General features: G+C 42.8%; 1 protein-coding gene across 1 annotated transcript; it reads left to right on the plus strand.

Moving 5' to 3' along the window:
• The first annotated feature begins 17,457 nt into the window (after nt 1–17,457).
• Nucleotides 17,458–18,462, plus strand: LOC131691589 (uncharacterized). The gene has a single exon (XM_058978111.1). It carries the CDS (start codon nt 17,471–17,473, stop codon nt 18,239–18,241), a length of 771 nt encoding a protein of 256 aa, XP_058834094.1. The 5' UTR covers nt 17,458–17,470; the 3' UTR covers nt 18,242–18,462.
• Nucleotides 18,463–19,563: the final 1,101 nt, after the last annotated feature.

Genomic DNA, 19,563 nt, shown 5'->3' on the forward strand with positions numbered 1-19,563 from the left:
GAAATATGGAAAAATGAGTCCTACACAAACCAATACTGCGAAAAAGAAATGGTTCAAATTTTCAGGATAAGTATATAATTTGTTGGAAACGCAAGCACCATTGAAAGTGTCACTTGATATAAAATTGCTCTAGATGGATAGGCATGCTTGACATTACAAGTCTTAATTTTCTGCGAATAAATACGTTTCTTCGTGTTCATTTGTTGTTACACAGTAATGTGTATGACAAAAATGTAGATCAAACGTTTCAGTACACAGTACATCCAACGCCTCTCTACTAATTGTGACTGCCATTGAAACATCAATTGAATTTTGCTTAGTATAGAGCAAAAATGGACAACGATAAGTTAGAAGAAACATTGTACTTGTATCCCTCATCGAGAATGGGGTCTTCAGGAGACTTTTTTCTCGGATCTAATTCGTGGATATTTTTGGGCTTTGATCCGTTATTCTTCATAATAGTTCATACCAATGCAATGAATATATATTTTCAACAATATTATCACAAAAAAAGATATTCTTACTTTTCATATGACATATTTGAGCATATGATTCATTTAAAATGCAATTCAGATACGAAAAGTTTAAATAACGCATGTGGAATGTCTCTTATTAAAATTTTCATCTTCAAACATCCATATTACCCAGTTAAATTAAATATTTTTCTAGAGAGCCATGAATTTCCTTAATTATAGTGTATATAAAAGCTCTGAATAGAACTGAATTAAATTGGAGTTGATGTAGTTTTCGAATTTTGGTCGCCTTCCAACCCATAGTTCAACGTTTCATCTTGAGGGTGTGAACATTTGAAAATAGTTGTAGTTTTCTCATAATACAAACATTTTGCGAATTTTCTCAGGACTATAAAATAATTTACTTACAAAGTAGGTAATAATAATAAACTTTTTTTCATACACTAAATTGCAAAAATCTATTTACAGAGTAACGGCAGAAAAAAATGGTATTTTCTTCTCAAACCTCCACAATTACATCGCACACATGATTGGACATTAATAAATGTTTCAGGTTATTAGAAGATCTTATCACACAACTTAGAAATGGATTGAGAAACAGCAAGAAATGTGTGAGTCGTGACAGTTACCAGGAACATGAAGGAAGGGAGAGAGAGTGAGGGAGGGTGTTTTCGCTAGAGTTTTGGGATTCAAAAATACAGTTGCTTTCGGTGATGCCGCGAGTATAATTATATGAGAAATCTTTTATCTCACTACTACGTGAATTACTTGATGATCTATGTATTAAGATACCATCAACATTTACCTCACGATTGAATGCAATGCCTAATCCAAGGGATAAATACATGAACTCTAGAAAAAAATTCACTATGAACACATTATTTTGTCTTTGAAATAAACTTACATATTAATTTTTGAGAAATGGTTCGTTTATTATAGAGGTAATTCACATTTTTTTTCAATATCGAATTCCTTGAATCACGTCGATGTGTTTTCATACCCGATATTCAAAATCGGTTTAGTTTTGCCCCTAAAACACCAGTAAAGCAATATTCTGTATGAAAAGGTTTCATTTTTAGTTAGTGAAAATTAGTAAGGAAGGAATGAAAATACAAAATGTTTAATATCTCCGCCGCTCATGCACGGATTTTGACAATCTATAGCTTGTTATAATGGTATTTTCAAAGGCTTTTTACTTCTATCTAGTTTGTGCGATGTGATCGCTTTGTTTGATAGTTATTTGCTTAAAACCTGTCTTGTTTTGACAAGATCATCCATATTTCAGAAAGTAAACAACATATCGAAAAACAAAAATAATAGTGTCAAATGGTAACGTTAGGCCTTTCATTTGAAACTAGTTTTGTTAAGATCGGTTCAGCCATTGCTGAGATAATTACATGACATTTTGTACATACATACATACACACATACACACATACAGCTGCATGATTGGTTTTATGAAGTCAAATGACGGATACTGCAGAACTTTCGAAATGGACTTTGTTTCCTCCATTATAGTAACTTTGGACGGTGGTATTCCATTGTGGTGACATGATGGCGTTGAGCGATTTACTTCGGCGGAGCACTTGCTTTTGATGAATGCATTTGGGAACGTTGCGATCAGTGCAACTGGGAGTTGATTCCGCTGGAGTAATGCATTCCACTAAGCGGCTGCAAGTACGCCCACACCGGCTTAGCTCCGCAGGGGGATAATATTGCTAAGCGGCTGCATACTTGCCCACTCCGGCATAGCTGAAGTGATGCGAAATAGAAATGTAACCGATTGTTTTCACACGAATTCCACTTGAATAATCGGTCGGTAGGTTGTTGTAGCACGGCGGTATCCTGGTCACTGCACCATCTATGTTGTGACCGGTAGAAAATCGCAGTATTAAACCTTTCGCTCGCGACGGAACTTCACTAAGCTTGGCTTGATGATCGTATTACATCGATGCAGCTCTTCGAGGATTTTTACGCGATTTATCGTGCGGATCGAGGTGCTCGTAACAGTATCCATTGTCGCGGTGGGAGAGTTTTAATGGCTGTTTCTTCCGCACTTGCCTCCTTTGAGTTTGGTGTGGATAGTTTATAAACCATTGAAGCAGTTTGGACGAAGATTACTACGCAAACGAAGAACTAATTAATTGGAGCTGTTTACATTCCTTCAGAAAACGACTTGATTGCTCTATTACGCAGTTCCACCTAGACTTCTTCTCAGGCAGATACAAACGATGTGATGATAGTCCTTGGCGATTTCAACAAACCAGGACTCATGTGGGTTTCTTCTGGACGTGTGTACGCTTACCCTAACCCGTTATCCTCGACAAGAAATCCTGCCAGCCGCTTACTTCTGGACGGGATGGCTTTTCATGGACTAAGTCAAGTAAGTACGATTTCCAACCATCAATCTCGTTTTCCTTTGACCTTGTCTTCGTCAATGTGAATGATTTGCCTGAGTATTCTGTGAGTGAAGCTTCCAGTGTGATCGTTCCTTTGGATAACTATCATCCCGCTGTAGAAATATCCATTTTCACCATTAGTTCACCACTATATGAAGAAGCTTTAGCTGTGAATCGTCGTAATTTTCGCAAAACTGATCTAGTAGCTCTACGCCGCTCACTGTTGATGATTGACTGGAGTGTACTACTTGATCAAGTGGATGTAGATGTAGCAGTTGATCTCTATAATCGGTTACTCCTTGACTGTGTTGAAAAATCTGTTCCAAATTATCAACCTCCCAGGAAGCCTCCCTGGTCGAACGCAATGCTTCGGAATCTGAAATGCATTCGTGCCAAAGCTCTACGTGCGTACACAAATCGATGATGCCCTATTCTCAAGCGCTTTTTCGCAATAACCAGTAATGAGTACCGCTGTTATAATAAATTGCTGTACAAAGAATATGTGAACCGCATCCAACAAAACTTACGACGAAATCCGAAGGGCTTCTGGACTTTTGTTAATACGAAGACCAAGGAAACGGGTCTTCCGTCTAGGATGGTCTACATTTGCCTATTTGCCAGTTACTTCTTGAGTGTCTTCACGACTGATGGGCCAACTGCCATCGAGCTCGACAACGCGTCCCGTGATGTTCCCGTTGGTGCGGTGGATATGGATGTATTAACCATTTCAGAATAATCGGTTCTCTCTGCAATACAAAAAACGAAATCGTCGTATGCTCCAGGACTAAGTGCTATGCCTTCAGCTGTTCTGAAAAAATGTTCGGATATTTTTGCGATTCCACTGACGCACCTTTGCAATGTGTCACTTCATCAGCAAAAATTTCCCGATGATTGGAAGTGTTCAGTCATGTTTCCGGTACACAAGAAAGGTGACAAAAGCAACATCGAGAACTACAGGGGAATCACTTCGCTGGGAGTCGAGTCAAAAAATTTCGAATCGCTTATCAACGAGGTGCTGTTCTCTGCTAGTAAACATTACATAAGCACTTGTCAGCATGGATTCTTTCCCGGTCGATCGTTGGAGACGAACCTGGTCTCCTTCACATTCTTTTGTACAGAACAAATGTCCAAACAACTGCAGATGGACACGATCTACACAGATCTTAAGGCTGCTTTCGACACTGTTAACCATGAGATACTGCTAACGAAGTTTGATAAACTTGGATGCACTGCCCGATTCTGCCGTTGGCTTCGATCATACCTTGTTCACCGTAAAGTCGTTGTTCAAATTTGTGACAATGAATCTGAGTCCTTTTCCAACCATTCTGGAGTTCCTCAAGGTAGTACGCTTGGTCCGCTACTGTTTTCACTGTTCGTGAATGATGTGGTTTTCGTCTTAATGCGTGGAGGGAAACTGTTCTTCACCGACGACTTGAAAATATTTCTAATTATAAGGAAAGAAGCCGATTGCCGTGAGCTACAGTACCTCGTTGATACCTTTTAGAGTTGGTGTAAAAGATACATGATGGTTCTTAGTGTTACTAAATACTTTGTTATCAGCTTTCCAGAGCCGCAGCAATCTAAGGGCCCCTGCCCCCTCACGCGTTTTCTGCCGCACTACGTATGTTTCTCATATATGAAATTGATACAAGAACGAAATTGAAGATTAATCAAATAAAAAGCAATAAAGAGTGAGTAGGAGGGTCTGGTTTGTATAGTTTGTACTGTGTAAAATTATTATCGTCACGAAACTTCACCGCCGCAAATTGTCACAACACAACAAGGCACGGCGCATGTTTGTGTTGGTGGTTACCCAGTAAAAGGCCAGTGGGCGATACCTGGCAATTATTGCAACGAGCAGATTGTGGTCCAGTGGAACGCCGACGTCGACCCTTGTCAAAGACTAGTATATCTGGGCGGTTGCGCTGTAGGTATTGTTCCAATACAACGGTGTGATCCCAGTACAGCTTGAAATCAGCATTTGCCAGAACAGGCACAGACAGACAGATAAAGGTAGCTCGGCATAATCTTTTCCAAAAGACCATGTTGCAGGCGCAAACTCTTAGCAACGTTGTTGTGATGCTGATTGTGATTGGTGGCAAACATACCTCCTGTAATTCCTCGACGGCATTATCCTGTCGTGGTTGGCAGTCATGTCGGATTCGATCGCAAAGAGAGCTTACCTTGCTTGAACCGCAGGTTAGATGCAGCCTTATCAACGTACGGCTGCTCCAACTGGTGTGGACGGGCACCGTGCACAGCTTCCTGCTTCCACTTTGCAATATTCTCCGCTGTAGTCAGCAAATTGCAGTTAAGGTTGTTTGGTATACTCCATGTCGATTGGAATTTTCCACAAAGTATTCTCGCAGTTGTAGCACCTGCACTGCACATATTGCCTGGATGTCGAATTCCTTGTCCTCCTTCATCCCGTGGCAATTCTAAATGCCTTTCTCTATTTGATGACGCCGAAACTGTAGGTCAGCAACTCCGCTAGCGAATGACGGATCTCAATAGTAGCACGTCTGTAATAACATACGTACATGGAACTATTGAGAACCAGAGCTACAGGTCCAAAGCCCTGGTAAAGGAGAATGGTTGTGATGATCCGGGCCGAGATCACCACGTAAAGCAAGGTAGGGCATAACCCCAATTCCAAGGCGTGAAGCGACCCGTGCCGAGGGATGAGTGATCGAGGGGGTGAAAAAGATGCTCGATCGTTAACGGAGCCTGTGGGGTACCTGGGCAACCCCCACAGTAAGCGTCCCTTACCACGCTAATGCGGAGCTCTGGCGTGGCGGACATATATTTCTCGCGCTACTCGTGGGACTATACATGGAGGTAAATAAAAATAAAAACAAACAGACGGAGGTGCCAAACCCCTTCGCAAGAGGTGGTTTGGCGAGGTCTCCCCCCCGTGGGGAGAGTAGTGGAGCGATGAGTGCTGCATCCGAAAGCACCAGTGACCCCCCAGCAACGGTAGGCAATATCCCTACCAATGCATCGGAGGGGCCAATAGCTGCGATGCGCAAAGTAGCGAAGCAACTCGATTCTATAATCGACTTTGCTAGCGCAAAGCAAAACATAGCCAAGGAGTTGAAGTTGAGCCTCTTGGAGCTCCGGAAAGCTGTTCGTGTCGCAAGACAGGAACAGCAGGCCTATGTTGAGAGAGTGGAATGTCGGGAGAGGCCCGACAGAGAAACCCAGACAGTGGCCTCCAATAGGGAGGAAAGAGAGAAGGTAGATAGAGGTTCACAGACAGTGGCCTTTACCTTCTACGGAGCAGCCACGTCGATCGGAGCGGCGACCGAGTTCCCCTCGAAGGGAAAGGGAAAGGGCAATCGCAAGACGGCATCGAATGCGAAGCGCCCTAGGAAGTCGCCAGGCGAGGGTGCCAAAACCGACACCACTCGGCGTGCAACCGTCAAGGTCAAACGCCGCCTGGGTGAGGTAAGCGAGGGCGAGAGTGACCTCGCTGTGGAGAGCGATGGTACCAGCAACCCGGCACGACCGGGGCAGGGGGGCTCAAACCCCTGGACGCTGGTTACCAAGAAAAAGCCGGCACCGAAACCGGAGGTACCGCGGCCTGCGAGGAAGGCCAAGGACAGAGGCGAAGCCTTGTGGTTAAAAACCGACAAGGACAAATACGCCGATGTCCTTAAATCGATGAAGGCGGCCGAAAGCCTCTCGGCCCTTGGGCAGGATGTGCGTAGCGTAAGACGCACCAACACGGGAGAGATGCTCCTGGTGCTGAAGCGAGGCGCACAATCAAGTGCAGTATATAAGGCCTTGGCCCAAGAGGTCCTTGGTGAGGGCGCCCAAATCAGGTCGCTAGGTGCGGAAACAACTCTCCAGTGCAAGCACTTGGACGAGTTCACGACCGCAGAAGACGTCGTCGCAGCCGTCAAGGAGTACTGCGGCGTCACAATCGAGCGGGCCTCTGTGCGATTGAGGGACGGACCCTCTGGCACCCAAGTAGCCTACCTCAGGCTACTGAATGCGGATGCCAAAAAGGTAACCGAGAAAGGGAAGCTGAAGATCGGCTGGTCGGTATGCCCTATTAGTATACCCCAGCCGCCTTCATTGGACAGGTGCTATCGGTGCCTAGAATCCGGCCATAAAGCTTACGAATGCAAAGGCATAGACAGGAGCAAGCTATGTCGTCGATGCGGCGAGGAGGGGCATAAAGAGCGGGGGTGCACTAAGGCATATAAGTGCCTTATCTGCACCGCTAAGAAGCAAGCCCATAAACATGCTATGGGCGGACCTTCGTGTCCCTTCGGCGAGTTAAATAAGAAGAAGCCGTGAGAGTCACACAGCTAAATCTTAACCATTGTGCAGCAGCCCAACAGCTGCTGTGGCAGTCGGTCTCGGAGTCGAGGACAGATGTCGCCCTCTTATCAGACCCGTACAGCATCCCTGCCGGCAACGGCAATTGGGTGTCGGACGGGTCTGGAATGGTGGCAATCTGTACAACGGGAAGGTTCCCGGTTCAAGAGGTAATACACCCCTCCGCCGAGGGTGTGGCGATTGCCAAGATCAATGGTGTGTTCTATTGCAGCTGCTACGCCCCACCAAGGTGGCCAATAGAACAGTTCTACCAGATGATCGACAGGCTCTCGTCGGACCTCGTGGGCCGGAAACCGGTAGTAATAGCGGGAGACTTTAACGCTTGGGCAGTGGAGTGGGGCAGCCGCTGTACAAATAGCAGGGGTCAAGCGCTAATGGAAGCGTTTGCGAAACTCGATACTGTGCTAGCTAATGATGGCTCCGCTAGTACATTCCGTAGAAACGGAGTGGAGGCGTGGATTGATTTGACCTTTGCCAGCCCGAGTCTGGCTCCAGGCATGGAATGGAGGGTAGACGAAGGCTACACCCATAGCGATCATTTAGCAATCCGCTTTAAGATCAACTATGGTGTGCAGCATCCGAGGGCGGGAGATCCCTGTCAGGTACGCGGGTGGAAGTCCAATCACTTCGACAGCGAAGCTTTCACCGCGGCCCTGGGACTGGAGGCCAACACCGACAGTCTAAGCGGGGATGCGCTGGTAGCTGTTCTATCACGCGCGTGCGACGCCACTATGCCGAGAAAAACACTGCCAAGAAACGGTAGATGCCCGGTATACTGGTGGAGTGCCGAGATTGCAGCTCTACGGTCAGCCTGTCTCAGAGCTAGACGTAGGATGCAAAGAGCTCGCACCGAGGATGCAAGAGAGAACCGCCGTGAAGTGTTTCGAGCTGCGAAATTAGCCCTTAACAAGGCTATTAAAAGCAGCAAGAGAGCGTGTTTCGACAACCTGTGTGAGAGTGCCAACGCGAATCCGTGGGGTGACGCCTACCGGATTGTGATGGCCAAGACCAAAGGGGGCTCCTCACCCCCAGAACGGTCTCCGGACCGGTTGGCAACGATTATCGAAGTACTCTTCCCGTCTCGAGCCACAAGCCCCTGGCCACCTGCACTACGAGACAGTGCGGGCACGGTCGAAATGGTGGCTCCAGTGACGAACGAAGAACTACTCGCAGTGGCTAAATCCCTAGCAATGAACAAAGCTCCAGGGCCGGATGGAGTCCCGAACAACGCTCTCAAGGCAGCGATCATAGCGAACCCGAACATGTTCAGGCTAGCTATGCAGAGATGCCTTGACGAGTGCCGTTTCCCCGATAGATGGAAAAGGCAGAAACTGGTGCTGTTGCCGAAGCCCGGGAAGCCGCCAGGCGACCCATCGGCGTACAGACCAATCTGTCTGATAGACACGACTGGCAAACTGCTTGAGAGGATCATCCTCAACAGGCTCACCCCGTACGCGGAAGGTACGGACGGTCTGTCAAGCAACCAGTTTGGCTTTCGGAAGGGTAAGTCCACAGTGGACGCTCTCAACTCAGCGATAAATACTGCCGAGATAGCGATCCAACGAAAAAGGCGAGGTATTCGATACTGTGCGTTAGTGACACTTGACGTGAAGAACGCATTTAACAGCGCAAGCTGGGATGCCATCGCACTCTCGTTACACCGGCTTAGCCTACCGGTGGGTCTGTACCGGATCCTGGAAAGTTACTTCCAAAACCGCGTACTGATATACGAGACCGATGCCGGTCAGAAAAGGGTTCCGATTACCGCCGGAGTCCCGCAGGGCTCGATCCTAGGCCCGGTGCTATGGAACCTCATGTATGACGGGGTTCTGAGACTGAAGTTCCCTCCTGGGGTCAAGATCGTCGGCTTTGCCGACGACGTAACCTTGGAGGTCTACGGGGAGTCAATTCCTGAGGTAGAACTAACCGCAGAACACGCGATTAGCACGGTGGAGGAATGGATGAGCGCGAGAGGCCTGGAGCTCGCTCATCATAAGACGGAGGTAGTTATCGTCAACAACCGCAAGTCGGCACAACATGCAGTTATCCATGTGGGAGAAGTCGCGATCACTTCACAGCGAAGTCTGAAGTCTCTCAGAGTCATTATAGACGACAAGCTGACCTTCGGCAGCCATGTCGACTATACGTGCAAGAGAGCGTCGACTGCTGTTGCGGCACTATCGAGAATGATGTCCAACAGCTCAAAGGTGTGCGCCAGTAGACGTAGGTTACTGGCAGGCGTTGCCGTATCTATCCTCAGGTACGGCGGCCCGTCATGGTCAAGAGCACTGAGGGTAACCAGTTACCTACAGAAACTGGAGAGCACCTACCGCGTGATGTGCCTCAGAGTGATATCTGCCTACCGCACGGTATCACACGATGCATCCTGCGTGATAGCGAGCATGATGCCAGTCGGGCTGGTCATTCGGGAAGATGAGGAGTGCTTTGAGCTACGTGGAAATAGGGGAGCCCGCGAGCGCATCAGGGTGACCTCGGTCGCCAGATGGCAGCGTGAGTGGGACAACTCCTCGAAAGGTAGGTGGACCCACCGGCTGATACCTAGCATATCGAGCTGGGTGGGAAGACCCCATGGGGAAGTTCACTTCCACCTGACACAATTCCTGTCAGGCCATGGCTGCTTCCGTCAGTACCTCCACAGATTCGGGCACGCGGAGGTCCCAGTCTGCCCGGACTGCCCAGGTGTAGATGAAACTGCCGAACACATACTGTTCGTATGTCATCGGTTCGACGTCGAAAGAAGAGCAATGCTTGACGTCTGTGGCTGGGACACAACCCCGGATACCCTTATCCAGCGGATGTGTCAAACGGTGGAGAAGTGGAACGCAGTCTCGGCTGCTACCATCCAGATTGCCAGTAGGCTACAGGTAATCTGGCGAACCGAGCAACAGACGGCGGGCACGGCTAACTAGTGATTGGTTAGCTGGAGCGAAAAAGGCCAAGCGCAAAATAAGAGAGTGAATGGTCTGTTCATGCCGAGGTAGGTTGGCGCAGCGAATGGCAACCGCGTAAGGGGTAAACCCAGCCACCCCGAAGCAAGACAGAAGAGTGAGTGTATAGGCGTATAAGTGAACTGCCTCATGCCAAGACGGGAGGGTCGTAGCTTAGTATGTTGGACCTAAGCTATCGATGCCTCATGGCGTGGCAGAGGAGTGAAAGGGTGAGCATCCAAGTCAGTCTCACATTGCATGTTAAGGGTGAGCATAAAAGTCAGCCTCACAGGTTGGTAGAGGCTAGCACAAAAGTCAGCCTAGCAAGGAATGAAAAAGGTGAGCACAAAAGTCAGCCTCGCATGGTATGTCAGAAGTGGGGCCTAAGAAAAATGTCCCACATGGGATGCCAGAGGGAGTGACAAAGGTACAATAGAGTGGCACGATTGAGAGTGAATCAGGTGATAGGGTGAGCACCCAAGTCAGCCTCACATGGATGGGTAGGGCGAGCACAAAAGTAAGCCTAGCAAGGAATGAGTAAGGTGAGCACACAAGTCAGCCTCGCATGGAACGTAAAAGGTGAGCACAAAAGTCAGCCTCATGTGGGAGTGTTTGAGAGTGAATCAAAATGTGATTGAGAGAGCACCCAAGTAAGCCTCATACAGGATGTATGATCGCGTGAGTGAGAGTGAATGAGTACATTGAGTACAGCCATCCCCCCAGAAGTAATACCGAGAGGTAGTTCCTGGGAGGAATGATGGCGGAGCCCAATGGAGTTTAGTCGGTATTAATGGCTGGTCACCATTCGAGTCCGACACGCCCCCAGTGCACCCCGTGTGGTAGATTGGACCCTACCGTTAGCACGTGTACTGGGCTAGGACATAAAGGTCTTCTCCATTGTAAAAAAAAAAAAAAAAAAAAAAACACACATACAGATATTGTCTCAATTTGTCGAGCTGAATCGATTGGTATATGAGACTTGGCCCTCTGGGCCTCGGAAAAAGTTTTCAAAGTTTGAGCGAATCCTATACATTTCTTTTGTAAGAAATGTAAAACTCTTCAAATTGTCTCGGAAATATGTTATTTCTTGTTGCGGGACCCTATGGCAATTAGAAAAGTGGAATTGGAATGGAATGGCCACTCACGGCCCCACGGGAACCTGCTCCGGAATGTCCGTTCCGGAGTCAAATCACCGAACGGTTTCAAAACCACGAGATACAGCCTACTGATGCAATTCCAAGAATTTTGAAACCCATATTGCTAGTATTTCATTGATGTTCACAAATAGTATCTCAGCACTGGAACCTTTTTCTCGAAATCCGAATTCCCGGGAATCGAATGAAGCAACCCGATTGATTTTACCAAGTCTACAAGTGGATGAGTTCTTGAATCCAAAACACCCAAAAGTGTCGAAATCGGTTGGAAATTGCCTTATTTATAGACATTTCAGTTTTGTGGGTACCCGGATACCCATGGCCTGTTACGTAGTAAAAAATTCAGGAGCCTCTCCTCACTCCCCTCTTACTATATCAACAATATTATTCACGCAAAAGCGTGACTTAGTGAAGTTCTAAGATGTCACAAAGTTTCAATTTCCAGCAGGATAAAACATGAAAATTTCATTAATTGAAACTTAAAAAGGTACCCGGGTACCGCATCGGACACATAACGGTTAATTTACATCGGGAGAATTTTTAGGCTGAGAGCGACACACTTCTTGACCACTAGAACGTTTCTCCGTGATCGACCATCTTGCGGTAAACAAGGTAAACAATTTAGCTGTTTTGTTTTATTTTTGATAGAAGTGCGACTTAATCACGAGGGGGTGGGGAGGGGTGATTCACACAAGCTTGCTTTTTGTAAGAGAGGCGTATTCGCTTGTGAAAGACAGAAGGATTGATTCGATCATCGAAATAAGAGCAGTATCAAGGAGAGGGACGAGAGGGTGGACAACGATGACTGCCATTCTTACGATGACTATCGAAGCGATCTTTCCAGTCCGTGCAGTTTAAAGGACGATTCAGACGAAACATCAGCTAGCGTCAACGTCAACGGAACGTCACTGTTCCGACAGGATAAGTTTAATACTTTTCTCTTGTGCCCGTTCACACGTGCCGTACATCAAAACGTTCCGTGCCGTTGATGTTGTGTGTGAATGTCTCCATTTAACGGTGACGTTCCGTTGATGTTGACAGAAGCTGATGTATTGTCTGAATCGTCCTTAAGGCAATAAAGACTTGTGGTAATCCGCTTTCACTTTCCGCTGATTTGAGAACAACGGAGATTAGACTAATCGGTCTAAAACCTATTTGTCTGTTTATAATTAACATAATTAATAATGCAAGAATACAAGTAAGAACTTCTTTCAAATATGATTAAAGTGAGACGTGAAATATTTTTATAGAGTCTTTTCCAACCACTTCACTCAGAGGATCAAAGGTTATTTATAAATGCTTAAATGGCCTCGACTCGACCCCGCGTCTGCGATTCCAAGTTCTTCTATATAACTTTATGAGTCTAGCAAGTTCGGTATTACACGAAAGGGTTCCTTTAGAAGAATGCATAACTCGAGGCGGACAAGCTGTTACTATGGGTGAGTTTATTTTATCCACGACTTCATCCAAGTCAATTGGCGGTTCAATCGTTGAAAAATCCCCATGAAACGGATATAAGACATGCGTCAATAACACTATTCGCCAGTATGTATGCACGAGGCATTTCTCGTGGAATATCAAACACGCTGGCTTATAATTGCCTAGAGCGAACCCTGAAAGGGGCATTAGGAACATGGCCATAATTTGAATCCCACGATTGTCCACTGTGACAGAGATCGCTAAAAACTGCAAGGGTAAGACCAACGACACTTCGGGTGCGACTCACATACCGTACCGCCAGCCGTACAATCTTCGGCAAGGAGAAACACCTTGGCTTGATGACTTCTGTTGACAGTCGTCTCTTACGATATGGAAGCAGGAACCCAGCGGATCAATTCTTAGTTGAGATACTTCAACCCGCCAGATGCTGATGTGATTACTTTCCATCGTATTTTATGCCCGTTGCAGTTCGATTATAGGATTAACGGTACAATTCTGATAAGAGTTGAGCAGGTGTGTGATTTGGAAGTGCAATTGGACGCGAAACTGACGTTCGATTTGCATCGCTCCGTGATTATTTCAAAAGCAACACGTCAGTTGGGATTTATTTCTAAGATTGCCAAGGACTTCAACGATCCGCATTGTCTGAAGGCACTGTATTGCTCGCTAGTCCGCCCTATTCTCGAAAACTCCTCAGTGATCTGGTGTCCGCGCATCAAGTAACGAGGTGCGTTAGAATTGAACGTGTGCATAAACGTTTTGTGCGCATTACTCTAAGAAATGTACCGTGGCATGATCCAGTTAATTTGCCACCATATTCCGAATAGATGTCAACTGCTGCGCAAAATACAGCAAGCGCTGGTAACCGTGGAACTAATTAACAGTGAGATGGATGCTCCAGAGCTTCGTTCGGAAGTAAATTTTCGGATTCCAATGTTCTATTTACGAAATACAGCACTGTTTCAGCAAAGAATTCATCGTACCTTGTTTGGGTCCAACGAACCGATTACCGCATGCATTCGGACATTCACCGCAGTGGAAGAGTTTTTTTAGTTTAATGAGTAGTCCAGTCGCTTCGTCAATAAGATTGGCCGCTCTACTGTGCTTTGATGTTTTTATTTAATGTGATAATGTTTTATTTAGTTTTTCAGACGTATTGTTATTTATCACTATATCTATCAATTTAGACTCCAAAGTCCGATGGATATAATTCTGTTAAATAAATAAATTAATAAATAAATAATAAATAAATCATGAATGCAGTACCGATAACGACATGGACGTGAACGAAAACGCGGGAGAGGACTGGACGAATGACCCCCAAAGTGCGGTATATGACGCACGTATTGTTTCACCATCAAGGAAGAGGATCTCAACACGCAGCAGCAAGGTACGTCAACAAGACCCGATGGACAGTTGAAACTTAATTTTATGTTACTATGTTTTAACTGCCGCAAGGTTCTACTGTATCGATTTTATAACTGATTCGCTCTAAAATACCTATCCGTCTTTCAATTTCATTGCTTTCGTTTCTCTTAATCTCGTAGTCCCAAATATGCCGAAAATAACCAACAAAATCTATACAAACTTATTTTTAATGTTTACATCTTGTAAAAATCTTAAAAGACCGAAATCGTTAAATTTCAGTAATATTTCACTAAAATTTTACTAAATTTGTATTTAAATGTTATTGAAATTTCATCAGAAATTTTACCAAAACTTGAAGAACATTTAATTTTTCGAAATTTTTGCTTAAATTGTCCTAAAACTTAACATGAATTTAAGAAACCTCTTTTAGATTTCTCCAGCAAATTTTACTAGAATTCATATCGAATTCGAGCAAAATTTTACTGAAATTTGACAAAAAAAATCTAGCTAAATCAAGTTAAACTTCGGAATTTTAATAGAAATTTGTTTGAAAATCCTATTGGAATTGCTAGATAATTCCGTGTTAAATAGTAACTCGTCTGTTGAATTTTAGCAAAGTATACAAAAATTTTAATAAAATTTTAGTAATTTTTTGTGAGATTTCTAGATATGAGTAACATTTTAATTAAATTAATAAAATTTTATCGAAGATTGTCTAAAGTTCTACTAATAAAATTTTGTTAAAATATAATAAATGTTAAAAATTGAGAAAAAAGCCAAAAATTGTTGAGATTTTTTAGTACACTTTTGAGCCATTTTAGAAAAAAGCTACTAATGATTTAGTTAGATATTTGTAAAATTTTAATAAATTTGTTAAAGTTCACTAAAAGTTTAGTAGAACTTTAGTGAAATTGTAGTAAAAGTTTGCTAGAATTTTTGAAAAATTTTAGCAAAATTTTTGGTGAAATTACTCCCAACTTTAAAAAAAACGGTTTGGAATTTTAGAAATTTTTTCGTCAAATTTTAGTAACTTTAAGTAAAATTTTAGTAATGTTGTAGAAAACATTAGTAAACGTTTATTAAAAGTTATTAAAATTTCAGTTAAATTTTGGTAAAATGGTAATAAAATGTTACTAAAGAAAAGTAAAACATCAGTTTTTTTTTTTATTTTGATTATAGAGGTTTAGGGTCATTCGCCTCTTTATCGGGATAGAGAAATCTCTTTTTGGGAAAATCTCTAACCCTATGTGCGGGGTTGGGAATCGAACCCGGGTGAGCCACGTACAAGGTATTTGATTTTCCAACTACGCCACGCCTGCCCCTGAAACTCTAATAAAATTTAAATGAAATCTTAGTTAGTTTAGTCCCTAAAGAAAAACATTTTGTACGAAAATGAATTTTTATAAGACGTTAATACTACAATTTTGGTCACAATGTTCTTATCTAAAAATATTAATAATTTATTTTTTTATTTCTCCCAAATTCTTTCAGGAAAAAATTTCTGAGTTTTAACAACATTTGATAAAACAAAATTTATCAGGATACATTTTACCGAAAATTTTCTGGAATTATTATTCTACTAAAATTTTACTTTTACCAAAATGTTACAATTTTTTTTTTGATAAATTCATCTAAATTTTAGCAATTTCATTAAAATAGTAGTACACTAAAATTGTATAAAGTTTTATGAAAACTTTACTAAAATTATGGTAAAACGCAGACCAAATTAGATTGTCCGTATTGATATTTTTTTATTTCGTATAATCAAATCATCCGTAGAATCGAATAAATGAATAAATTCTTCGCTTAATATATTTTTTATAAATTGACCAAATACAATCTATGGTATATGCTTCAATGCTTAACTTATGGAACTTGTTTATCATTGGAATTTTAGAATTGGATTAAAGCAAAATTAGTAATAATCAAACTTAGGAACTACAACTTCATAAATAACCTAGTACCCCTAAGTTATGCTAACGCATTGAGCCGTTTCAAATAAACAAGAAAAAATCACGATCATTAGTAGGTAGTTTGATTGGAATGGGTGTAAACCTTAGTAAACTAAAGCCAATTAATAAAATTGTTGAGTGCGACGTATCACTGGGTCGTAAAGATTAAGGGTTATGTTGATTAAGATTATGTTGAGATGCGCGAAAAAAGGGAAAAGTTTCAATTTTTGTAAATTTATTTAGCTATATTTTTATGAAATATTTGTTACACGTCTAGCATAGTACTATGTCCAATTTGCAAAATCCACTTGAGAATATGAAAAAATATTAAAAATTGCCGAAGTTATAACAATTTCCGCAAGACGTGTTTTTTCAAAGAGGTTTGCCGTCAAGTAAAAGCATAAAATTAAAAAAATCATTAGTATAGATACATGTGGTGTCCTTAAACGATCCATTGAAAAAAAAAATTCTTTTTGTTGGAAACGGGAACGATTTTTCCAAAAAATCCACTATTTTCACCTGAAACAAAATTATTAAAAAAAATCATAACATTGATATGAAAATTTTGACCAAAAATGGAATCGTTCAAGGACACGGCAGTTAAATTAAGAACAATTTAAAAAAAAGTTTTGAGATCGGTTGAAAACTTTTTCGGCAATCGTAGTCACCGCAAAAACCACGATTTCGAGATAAACGCGTTTAAAGTTTTAAGTATAAGCTACGCCAAGTATAAGAGAGCAAAATGAAAAACGCTATAACTTTGCGTCTAGTGCTCCGATCTCTATAAACATTTAGAATAATATTCTTAAGAACCTAAACTTTAAGATAAGGCAATACTTTTTTTCGATTTTTTGACTGACCTCAACATATGAAACCCCTTAACCGGAAACGACATCGTTATACAGCTAAAGACAAACCAGTATCGAATCAAATCACAAATCTTTCTTGAACATTTCTGTGCCGGTATTAAACGTCGTAGATCATTTTTCTCTTAAACCGATACACCATAATATACATCCCAGTATGTTTTGACTAGTAAAAGTACGTATTATTTCGTTTATAAGAAAGACATTCCGACTAATTTTGATAAGATTAGAGTTATTTGCTTAGGTAAATAATTGAACAACGCTTCCACAGTTTGAACTGGAACATAGCCGTCAATCTACAGTCATTTATTTAAATTTATATCTTAGAATTTTAAGTTGTAAACCTTCATATGCTATTGTCATATGTGATCTTATTCAAGCGAATTTTGTGCTAACCCGAAATTATATTTGGTTGCCCTCTAAATAGCATAAATTCTTGTTATCATATGAGTAAACATAGTACCTATATATAACACAAAATTTTCACCAGATATAAAAGTTTCAGACTGTCCTCGTTACGACCATGAGACATATTACGGAACTAGTACTTCTGTTTTACATCACAGTCACACAGTACGGCACCATCGCGGTTGCTTCGGAATGTGGCGTTAATTCTTCGACGTTTTGTGCCGGCTGTCAATTGCTGGGCGTCTGTCTTGGCCCGGATACCTTCTTTCAGGTGGACTGTGACGGTGGTCAGTACTGCAATACGATAGAAAACGGGATGGCAGTTTGCGGTGACGTGGTTCCAGCAGGATGCGAAACAACTACGACGGGAAGTACGCCACCGGTCGAGGTGGCTAGCTTGCAGTGTACCGGTGTCGGATTCTACCCGGACCCATACGATTGTAATACGTTTCACTACTGTTCGGCCAACCGAGCCGCGTCGGAAGTTTATCGATGTCCTGAAGGATATGGTTTCCACTATACTTCGAGTGGCTCGGATGTATCCACATGTCAACTGCTGAAATCAGAATCGGACTGCCTGAGGGTCACCTGTTCGGGTCTGTCGGTTTTCGATGGGTACGATTCGGCAAAGCTTTTCTATGCTCACTGTCATACTAATATGCAAACGGGATTACGGGCGATTGCGATGTACCGGTGCACCGACGGAGCTACTTTCAACGGGTACGAATGCGTTTTTCAGTGTACCGAAGAGGGTCTGTTTGCCAATACGGTTGAACCGACTACCTATTATCAGTGTTATCATATGTACGGAGGGCCACTGACCTTGCGGATGCTGTATTGTCCGAGGAATTTAGTGTTTGATAACGGTTTGAAAAAGTGTGTGTAGATTCTGGAGGAATGAATAAATGTTGAATAAGGCGTGGGGAATTATTTAGCGACTATTAAATAATTGTGGTTCAGTTACTCATGTCTTATTGAAATTGATTCAAAACAGTGTTACAAACCGTTGTATACCTACTTCTAACTGAATGAACTTAAGTTTATATCAAATCGTGTTTTTTACATTTTCTTAGTTCATATGATATGGCTCAATATATTCGCTTAACTGAGCTGCGCATCTATTATGTTTATATAATACGTAAACAATAAAGAACACAAACATTGAAGCCTGTTTTTTGTCTTGATGTCACAGTTTGTTGCTGTATTTTTCGTGATGATGAAACATTTCTACCGCTTTCCACTACAGTTTCAGGTTCAGCTAGTCGGCATGTGCTCGCGTCGTACACGTCTATGTCGCTATGGTTACTGTTATTTTTATGTTAACGGTCGGATGTTATTGCTTGTTTCTTGCTCCTATAGGCCGCTGTTCTGTACCCGTCTCATAAGGCGTTTGATTCATCAGTTTCGGATGAAAAATAAAATTATTGTAAGTAAATTGAATTATATTTAAACACACCTAGGTACAAATTAAAATGTTAAATGCAGATACGGTCAGAAGACACAATAGCACTATTTCGGTAGGACGAATTACACGCGAAGAAGACTTTTACTGTAAGTAACCTAAGAAATAAAACCTAGAAAAGAACTCACAACAAATTAAAATTTCAACTTAAAGCTTACTCCAACAATAAACCCGAGTTTGCTAAAAGGAGAAGTCCGAACCGTCCTTCGTTACCGTAACAGATCTTTAAGAGTAAAAAATCCCACGTGCCGGGTCGAATAAACGCTCGCCAGATCTACAAAACGGCGGAATCATCGACCGTCGCTCGGAATTGCAGATTGTGCAAACAGCCGGATGAGCTCGACAGCCAAATGGTGCAGTGCGATGGATGCCAGCGATGGTGTCATTTCACGTGTGGCGGAGTCGATGACAGCATAGCTAACGAAAGCAGAGCATATTTCTGCAGATTCTGTTCACCACACCCTCGATTCACAGCCCCATCATTGAGCGCTTGTGCAAAACTGCGGCTAGAGATGCAGCGCTTGTCGGAAGAAAAAAGGCTACGTGCGAAGATGCTACTAGAGAAGGAAACACAGGAAAAAGAAATGCAGGAAAAAGCTATGCGTTTGAAAAAGGAGAGGAGAGATAAGACAATCGCGGAAATGTTGAATTTAGAAAGAGAATTTATTGATAAGAAATACAAGCTACTTCAGGCACGGTTGGATGAAGAAAATGACGACATAGGTGTGCGCAGCCATCAAAGCGCC

This window comes from Topomyia yanbarensis, chromosome 3, assembly GCF_030247195.1.
Source record: "Topomyia yanbarensis strain Yona2022 chromosome 3, ASM3024719v1, whole genome shotgun sequence".
Lineage (NCBI taxonomy): Eukaryota > Metazoa > Arthropoda > Insecta > Diptera > Culicidae > Topomyia > Topomyia yanbarensis.

Excerpts from the sequence above, each read along its gene's own strand:
- LOC131691589 (XM_058978111.1), top strand. The coding sequence starts at position 17,471 with ATGAGACATATTACGGAACTAGTACTTCTGTTTTACATCACAGTCACA.